Source organism: Triticum dicoccoides, chromosome 3A (genome assembly GCF_002162155.2).
Source record: "Triticum dicoccoides isolate Atlit2015 ecotype Zavitan chromosome 3A, WEW_v2.0, whole genome shotgun sequence".
Lineage (NCBI taxonomy): Eukaryota > Viridiplantae > Streptophyta > Magnoliopsida > Poales > Poaceae > Triticum > Triticum dicoccoides.
This window is the reverse complement of record NC_041384.1, coordinates 629,444,010-629,453,018: the sequence shown is the minus strand read 5'-3', so window position 1 is coordinate 629,453,018 and position 9,009 is coordinate 629,444,010. Positions and strand designations below refer to the sequence as shown.

General features: G+C 43.4%; 1 protein-coding gene across 2 annotated transcripts; it reads right to left on the bottom strand.

Annotated features, from left to right (window-relative positions):
- LOC119269720 (polypyrimidine tract-binding protein homolog 3-like) lies at nt 1-4,328 on the bottom strand. 2 transcript variants are annotated; one of them, XM_037551620.1, is made up of 15 exons: nt 4,158-4,328; nt 3,946-4,022; nt 3,762-3,833; nt 3,600-3,676; nt 3,258-3,339; nt 2,283-2,412; nt 1,972-2,036; nt 1,828-1,877; nt 1,707-1,748; nt 1,452-1,503; nt 1,278-1,323; nt 1,162-1,175; nt 923-1,021; nt 699-842; nt 1-587 (listed from the first exon to the last, which is right to left on the bottom strand). In XM_037551620.1, the coding sequence occupies exons 2-15, from the start codon at nt 4,000-4,002 to the stop codon at nt 198-200; spliced, it is 1,320 nt and encodes a 439-aa protein (XP_037407517.1). In that variant the 5' UTR covers nt 4,003-4,022; nt 4,158-4,328; the 3' UTR covers nt 1-197. The 2 variants fall into 2 exon arrangements, with proteins under 2 accessions (XP_037407517.1, XP_037407518.1); XM_037551621.1 differs by lacking the exon at nt 4,158-4,328 and having other exon boundaries at nt 1-842; nt 3,946-4,021.
- Between the last annotated feature and the right edge of the window lie 4,681 nt (nt 4,329-9,009).

The following is a 9,009-nucleotide window of genomic DNA, read 5'->3' as shown; positions in this document are numbered from 1 at the left end:
TTGCAAATGAACAGGTAACTCGGAAGCAAACCATAGCAGGCTAAAACGATACAGATGAGCTGGCAGCAGTTTACAACCATCACACAAGATACAGGCAACAATCCTTGGTCATGGGGCAAACAAAGACAGGTCCACATAACAAACTTGAAAAGTTTAGAAAGAAAGAGGGGCCATCACACTTTTTCCAGGAAGAACTGCTATATGTTCTGCATCTGGGAGAAAGAAATCCTAATGGTGGATCCCTCCAGCTTGCTCGCATGCTTACAGACCAGCGCTTCGGTCGCCTCTTCCTCGCTCTCAAACTGCACAAGAGCCTGCGTCTTGCCACTCGCCTCAAACAGCTTTGACTTGACGATGGTGCCATGCTCACCTAGGTGTTCAAGGATCGTGTCCTCGGATATCTCTGGTGAAAGCGCTGAGATGTGGATGATCTTGGTTGGAGCACAGCAATGGCGGTAGTTCTTAGCCACATTACTGTTGAACCGGTTAAGATTGGAGGTTGAGTAGTCATGTGCATCAGGAGCAGGGGTAATGCTCGGGTACTTAGAGAAGTTCACTTCCAGTTTCTGCCCAAGTAACATTGCTCCCTGTAGTAGGAAATAAATTCCAATGGTATCAAGGGTGATATATACCACAAACACATAATGAGGTAGGACGAATGAATGAACTAAGGTAGGAGTCGAGTGACCACAAAGTACCTTTAAATAGTGTATAGCAAGCTCAGCCTGAAGCCCATCAGCCATCTGGACAAGGGCATGGTCTGGCTTGTTGCGGAGTACCTTGATTCTCACTATATTTCCATAAATAGAAAATAGATTGAAGAGCTTATCCGCATCGACTTTCTGCAGATAAAGGTAAGATAAACGAGATAATTATGATTTGAACAACTTGGAGAGTGCATGGCAAGTTATGTCTTACTTACATCACTGTTCAAGTTGCTAACTATAAGTGTGCAGCGATCATTGGTACCAGTCACTCCAGGAGGCAATGTTCCGCCAAATGCAGCAGCAATCACTGCAGCCTGCCCCATCAGATATAAAAACATCGTAGCAGCAAAAGCAGATGCTTTATGTGAGATAATGATATCGTTTAGCAAAGCACAGAATGAAGCAGTAAAAACTAACACAGTGCAGAATTGGGACGACTTGAAAAAATACAAACCTGTCCATATGCAGCTGTAGCCCGGAAAGAAGATTGAAGGAAAGAAGTTAATATACTTTTAATAAGATGACCAGAGTGAATAATGAAAAATGTGAAGGAAAATTGCAATGTCTTACCTCCAGGCTGTTGGAAACCAAAAAGGCTAGGATCATTATAACCAAGCTGTTCAAAGTAATAGACAAAACAGAGGCTTAATACTTAGCTTACGCACTCAAATGATCCAAACAAAAATGCAACAAACATTAGATAGTAGAAACAATAATAGAAGACACGAAGGAGTAAATAACTACCTGAGAGGATCTTGGGCGTTGCTCTGTGGGCAAAGATGGATTTGTGAAATCTCTGAGGAAGAACAACAGAAATAAGCGGCTTTCAGAATCTATATATAACAAGGAATAAAATAAATGTATAATTACATACAATATTCACTTGAGAAACCATAATGTGCTTGAATCTATTATGGATGGAAGCAACTTCTACTAGCTGCTCAACCAAACTAATAAAAAATAAACCAAACCAAACTTATAAAAAATAAGTCATATTACCTAGATCTATCATTGTTGTAGTGAACTTGCAACTCGCTGAGACTGGGAATTCAAGAAAATAAGATCAGGCTCAGGAATTAAATGTTACAAAGAAAAACAGGGGAACTGCTTGAAGACATACTTTGAGTACTGAATATCTAGCTGGCAGCAACCATCATAAATGTTCCGTCCCTGAAATTATTTATTTTGGTGGATGTCAAGAGATTCATAGCAAAAGCATCTGGACATTAAGTTCTGAAAGTTGTATATGCAACAGGAGACTTACATGCAAAGCACCAGCTGCTTGTATTGCACTCTGGCGTGACTGAAACTGTATAAGGGCTTGAAAACCTACATCACCAAAAATGAGTACTGTAATAGCAAATACGAGTCCTTCTATTCAACATGTGGCAACTTATTGATAATTCTAGTGGAAAAGGATAGGTTCTACTGTGCTAGGAAATGGCTAGATTTTTAAAAAATATATGCAGTTGAAAGCAACATGAAAAACACATCGTCAATTGCGTGATACTAAGAAGAAAATAAGCATGCATGCAATACAAGAAGAGTGAGAATTAGAGACGGGAAGAATCTGACCAGCAGTCTTTTGAAATGTGACAATCTTCTCCACAAATCCATAAGGAGAAAACACTTGATGAAGCACCTCGACGGTCATAGGATAGAGCATATGATGAACGGTAACTAAGAGAATTCGGTTGGGTTCATCCTGAGGCCCAGCAGCAGACGAGTACCGAGAAAGAATAGAGGAGAGAGAGAGAAGAATGAATAGAGAAGAATAGGTATCTAGTTGGAATAGAAGAGAGTAGAGAGAGCATGTAAACTAAATCAGTAAGCTACAGCAAATGATGAAAAAATAGGTGAAAATAACAACAGTATGAAAAGTTAGAACATTTTATATTTAATGACTTATTTGACTTTTCTTTTAATTTCTTAATTAATCAGTAACAGTAATATTACATGGTTGCTGGCACGATAAAAGAATTTTTTTAGCAGCACACTATGAAAGGCCCGAACAATAAAAATAGATTTGAGCAAGCTAGCACCTACTTCATGGGAAGACATACACATTATGTCCAAGAATGTATATCACAACGAACAATTCAAGGCCCAAAAGATACACTACTAACTGATAAATGGATGCAAGTATGCAACTAAACCATCATATGCAGTTTGGTAAGAGCTTATAAGCTTCAAAGTTCTGAATAAGGGACACCTAACTTTCTAATGTGTGATGATCTTTTCTAAGAAAATGATGATTTTTTTTCTTGCATCAGTACCTCATTACATTGTGCATATAATATTTTTGAAAAGCCAGCTGCTCATTTTTGAACTCTTGGTCATTTAGGTTGGTATATACCGTGAAGCAAGAAACCACAATGTTATATTAGAGAAGAGCAACCCACACTCTAAATAGAAGGAATGAAAACAGGCCAATATGTTTACATGCAGAGATCATAGATTACAGAAATGCACAAAACTGCTGATTACCTATAGAAGAGCAATCATGCTAATAGAGTATAGAACCCAAAGTGCAACTGGATAATTATGTACCTGATCAGGATTCCGTCCATGAGAGCTCTGATCAGTAGTCAGTTCCTGGTGAGATGAGTACTGCAAGTATACGTTTCTTCCCCTGATATGGCATGAAAACTGACATCACTATCTGATTTTGTAAATTATAATGGAAGCATAGCAACGTTAAGTAAAAAATTAATGGAAGCATAACAACATTAAGTATGACAATGACATAACTCTCCGCTATTGTGGATAATAAAAGCAACACACAGAAACATAACTCAAAAAGTAACTCTAAAGACAGAAAAACGGCTGACAGTGAAGCACAAAGAGGAAAATCTTAGGACGCACCCACATCAGGTCCAAGAAGAAGATTACCTCACGCTAGGTTGAATCGTAGTGTAGTATTGGATGGCGCTAATTGAAGCAGACAGGTCCTCCATCTGGACAAGGGCCTGCAGTAGCAGCGGCACAAACGCCACATTAGAATCACACAAAACTGCAAGCGCGCACCCACCTAGGATGAGACCGACAGGGCACCTGGTTCTTGGTGCGCAGCATGACGAGCTTGGCGACCGCTCCAAACGGCTGCACCACCTGGAGCAGGTCGGTCTGCACGCAACGAGAAGACCGAAAAGATCAAACTTTGAACCGGACAACAGAGCCATCCGGGCGAGGAATTCCGCCGAGCAGCTCGGGAAAAGGGGGGCCAGGATTCACTCACCTCGGAGATCTCATGCCCGACGTTCCGGATGTGGATCACTCTGGAGGGCTCGGCCATCCTTCCCCCAGACGCAGGAGCTGCAACCGAAGGCAGCAACACAAGAGCAGTCCAACGAAGAACAGATTAGTCCGCCACTAGGGTTCGAGAAACGAGCTGGTTCGATCCGTACAGCATGGGAGGCGAGCGCGAGAGGGGGCGGGGAGGAGCCGTACCTTGGCCTGCTAGGGTTTTAGCGGTTGGGCGGAGGATCTAGGGTTTAGCTCGCTGCGGGGATCGCTCGGTAAATAAGACGGGGGAGAGGAGAGGAGGGGGGAGGGGAGGGATGGACGGATGGAGAACCGGGGATTTGAGAGGAGCCGGATTTGTTTGGATTTAGGATTAGGTGGGCGAGCGCACCCCTGTTTCTGTTTGACGGGGGCAGAGGGCTTTGACGGCTGTACGCACGCACTCGTCGAAGCAAGGGTCCTGTCACCTGTGCCTTTGCGCGCTTGCTTGGGGCCTGTTTGATTTCAATAAATCATCGATCTCCTTTGGTTCATAGGATTTCTATAAGGAAATTTTAAAGGATGGAATTTTTGTAGAAAAAAAATCCTTTGATGACCTTTGGTTCAAAGGAATAGAATCTTATTTATGTATAGGATTTCTTCCTTTCCTTCATGTTTCACAGGAAAAGAAAAAAGAAGTCAGACCTCTTGGAAAACTCCCCTGGCGTGAACGACGTGCGATTCAGCAACTATTCGCTCGCTTTCTTTCGATCGCTCACGTTGCTCCTCCGTGTAGAAATTAGGGACAAAACCGAGCCCATATCCATCCATCCCCTACTCTCACACAGAACGATGCAACCGGCAAGGAGGACGGCGGCGGACGGCCGAGCAACACGGCCACATCCGGACGGCGGCCAGCTAAGTACTAACACCGGCAAGCTAGAGAGCATATACCGCCGACCTGCTAGTCTTCAAGCCGCAGCGGAATCAATCTGCCGCAAATATCTTCAGATTTAGATCGATCTTGCCTTGTCTCCTCATATTGGGATCTGGTGCTAATTAATGAAGAAATAGTCCAGTCCAGCTTGCCGGTATGAGCTGCCCCAAGCAATTTCCCGTATGTTGAATCTTTAGTTCTTTCCCTCTACAAAACTAGATACCCCGCGCGTTGCCGCGGAACACATGCTAAAATCATGAGATAAATGCGTGAAACATTAGTTGAAAAACTATAGATTAGAAGTCCACATGAATAAGAAAAACAATACAACTTGTGTCCAAGCACTCATGATTAATAGTATAAAGATAAATATGCTCTTGCATCATTTCTAAATGATGTTGTTTTCCATAGAAATATGGACAATTAATGAAAAATTGTATTAAATGGGAACAACCCAATATCACAGATAACGTAACGTGATATAAACAACATAACTTCAAAATGTTACATCTTATCTCAAGTACATAAATGTACTATATGGCACACAAATGAGAGTCAACAATAGGCAGAGGCATTCCATATAAGGTGGTTGAAGTCTTGGAGATAGTAAATTTTCCTTTCAGATGGTATTGCGTACATTATGCTTTTTTGCGAAGGTATTTATCTCATCCTCTTAAGATATTTCAACGGAGTTGAGCTGATCAACTCTTCAGTAGTCTATTATTTCATGTATACCTTTGTATTATCAATAGCACTCTTCCTGCGAAAGAGTTGAAGACCAAAATCTTGTTGCTATGGGTCGAAAAGAGTGTCTTCTAAGAATTCAAGTGTACTAATCCCCGAAAAATGCTACTGGCATAATTACCTTGTACCAAACATATGTTCAGATCTGAAATGCACCAACTATATAGTTGTCAATATAAAAGTGTCCCAGGAGGTGGGCAAAGAAATTGAGCCAGAAAATTACATGAACTTTCTTGATTGGGCCTCGAATAAATGGAAAAGTCAACGACAAATCCAAAAGACATGAGGTTCAGTCTCATTGAAACAAAATCTGAGACATGAGGTTCAATTTCATTGATAGTGTTCTGTAAAAAAATCCATGAGAGAGAGGTGGGGGTGTAGCTTGCCTTGGAGTGAAGCTAAACATGATAGGGAATCCATGGCGCTGCTATAAAGAAATATATTTGATATGCGGATGGGAATATGACAGTCCACGTCCAATAAGTCGGTGCATTGGCAATGCTCCTGCCATTTCCATAAGAAAAAACAGGATTAATACATATTCTACCCTAAACTATAATTAGATACTGATGAAAAAACATTGAGTAAATCTGAATCACCTGCGAACATATCATGCAATAGACCAAGAAAAATGGAGTCATGCTTATAGGTCAATAAATGAAAAATAGGGATGTGACTTACAATATTGCATCATTCTCCTTGTCTTCCTCTCATCATTTGCAAAGGTTGAACAACAACTGGAAAATAAAAAGCAAAAGGCCGAGTTTAGTAGCGAGGCCAACTGTGGCGTACCTGGTCATTGAAGTTGAATTGGGTCTGCTGAGATTGGATATTCACTTGTATGAATAAAACTAAAACAATATAACGAAGGAAGAGACCAATTAGCACGTCATGCTCGTTTCCCATAATATGCTGACATGTAAATCACGGCGTGGAACCCAAATCTAAACAAAAAAGGTAAGGTGGGACTCACCAGTGTCATCCGGACGACTTCAAAGGATGATGTGGCTGGCGGTGGAGAAGTTCCTAATGGATTGGTATCCATCAGGGTAAGCCACCTGCAGCTAAAACTGCGAATCATGTCCTTAGGCACAGTTGCGTGAAGGCAAGGGCGGGCGGCACAGGTAGGGCCCGAAGCAGAGGAGGGTCGGGCGCACGTACTCAATCCGCTGCCTGGGGATGGCCGATTCAGGTGCATCGGAGGCCGCCTGCGCGAGCAGGAATCAGTTGCGCGGTGATGGCTTGCAGGGCCGTGGCGGGAATGATTGCATCAGGGCATCAGGCAACTCCAGCTCTTGTCGGCGTTGATGGCAGGAGCGAGGAGGCGGGGGCAGGCCAGTGATCCATCCCGCTGGAACCCGGCTGCGCCGAGATGGCCGTCTCTGATTCGTCCGAGGCCGCCGGTGCGAGGATGACCCAGAGCAGAGCCACAACGTGAGGGAGCTTCCCCACTCTCACCACCTGCGTGCTAGTCCACCGGCGCGAGCAGGGCTCGGAGAACAGCAAGGTCGTGATGGAGCTCCTCCGGCTCTAACCACTGGCATGGGGAAAGATTTGAGGGAAGATTGGGAGGGGAAGAGACGATAGACACGACCTGAAGATTTTTTTTCTCTGTTAGATATAGGAGTAGTAGATAAGCTGTGGTGGTGCTTCGGTTTGTAATTAGTGAAAAAATGCAGAAAAATGAACCATTAATGGGAAATCAAGGCTAGTACTCCACCGGATGCAGTAGTATTGCGTGTGCGTTTTAGTAGGCTAGAAGGCTAAAGATCCGCCCCTTTGGTGACCAGGGGAAAGACAACACAAGATTTGTGATTGGTTGGTATCTGATGACATGGCATGCTTTGTTGGACCCTTTGCATGTTAAGAGAATACCTTATAATGGGGAGCAACTTCTTAAGAATGTAAGATTTGAATGGATTCAAACCCTTTTTTATGAGCAGAGTGTTCACCTTTCCTGCACACTTTATTTTTTGTCTCACAGAGTCAAAGGTGATTTTGCTAATCACTGTTTATAACCTCTACTTCATAATAAAGTAACAAGTAACAGTACATATTTTACCATCTCACTAGTCCCATTACATGTCTAGTTGCTTCAAACTTTGAAGAAGTAACAGTACAGATTTCACTAACGGCAAGTTGCTTCAAACTTTGGAAAAATATTTATTTATGTTTCCTACGTGTGTTCATATCCTTTGAATCAAAGGGCATTTCATTTCCTATTCCTATGGTCTGAGCACTCATAGGATTTAAGATGCATGCACCTCATTTCCTATACTTTTCCTATTCATATGCAATTCCTATCCTATGAACCAAAGATAGCCTTATAAGTTAGGTGACTTAAAACCAGTGATTTATAAGTCACGCCTGTTTGGTTGTCACCTGACTTATAAATCACCTTACCACACCTTTCCACCTTGTTTTTTATGTAAAGGCGGTGGGACCCACGTAAAAGAAGGTGACTTATAAGTTTTAAGTTGGGGTGGAGTAACTTATGACTTATAAATAGGGGTGACTTATAAGTTGAGTTTGTTTGGTAAAATAAGTCATTTTTTCACTTTTCGACTTATAAATTGGTGACTTATTTGGAACCAAACATGCCCTTGGTTCCATTGGGGAAAATGGTGAGAATTTTGGTAGCAAAAAATATCGTGCCCGACTGCTCTGACTTCGTCGGGATGCTCTCCGCCTCGTGCTCCAGGACACCAGGGGCGTGACGGCACGTTCCCATTCGGGTCGGGGAGTCAGTTGACATCGGGGATATTGTCAACTTCCCTTTGCCATTTTGCTAGGGTTCGGGATCGGTTGCAGGTCTCGACCTCGTCGTTCAAAGCGTCGTCGCAGGTGCGCCATGGGCGGGGTGGTGGTACACGGAGAGATTTGACTGTGGTACATGCCGGTAGGGTGCATGCAGCCGAGTCAGGGATCTTGGGAGCGGGCCCAAGCTCGAGTACGGCTTCCCTCCAACCATGGCGGATGTGCGATACGTGGGGTGTGATCCAACCCATCATGGGACTGCGGGGAGCACGACTGGTGGTATATATTTCAACCCTTTCCAAATAGCAAAGTCACGACCTGAGGGTTCAATTGTAGTACCTCCAAGATAATCTCCCATAGGAGAATAAACTGAACCAAGCCCTCAGAGAGCAGCTCCCCTCAATGTCGGCAGCCCAGCGATGCAACAACAGTCCATCCTTGACCACCCAATAATACGAAGTAACACGACTTGTCACCATTGGGGAGATTTCTGCGACACGACGCTTGAAGCGTCCGATCTTTCTTAAAAAACACTTTGTCCCCTGCACCCGCATGACAGCGCACCAAAAAGTGAAACGGGTCCTTCACCCGTGAGTCTACGGCCATCGGAAGCCCTGCCATGGCCTCGACGGATCGGTATGG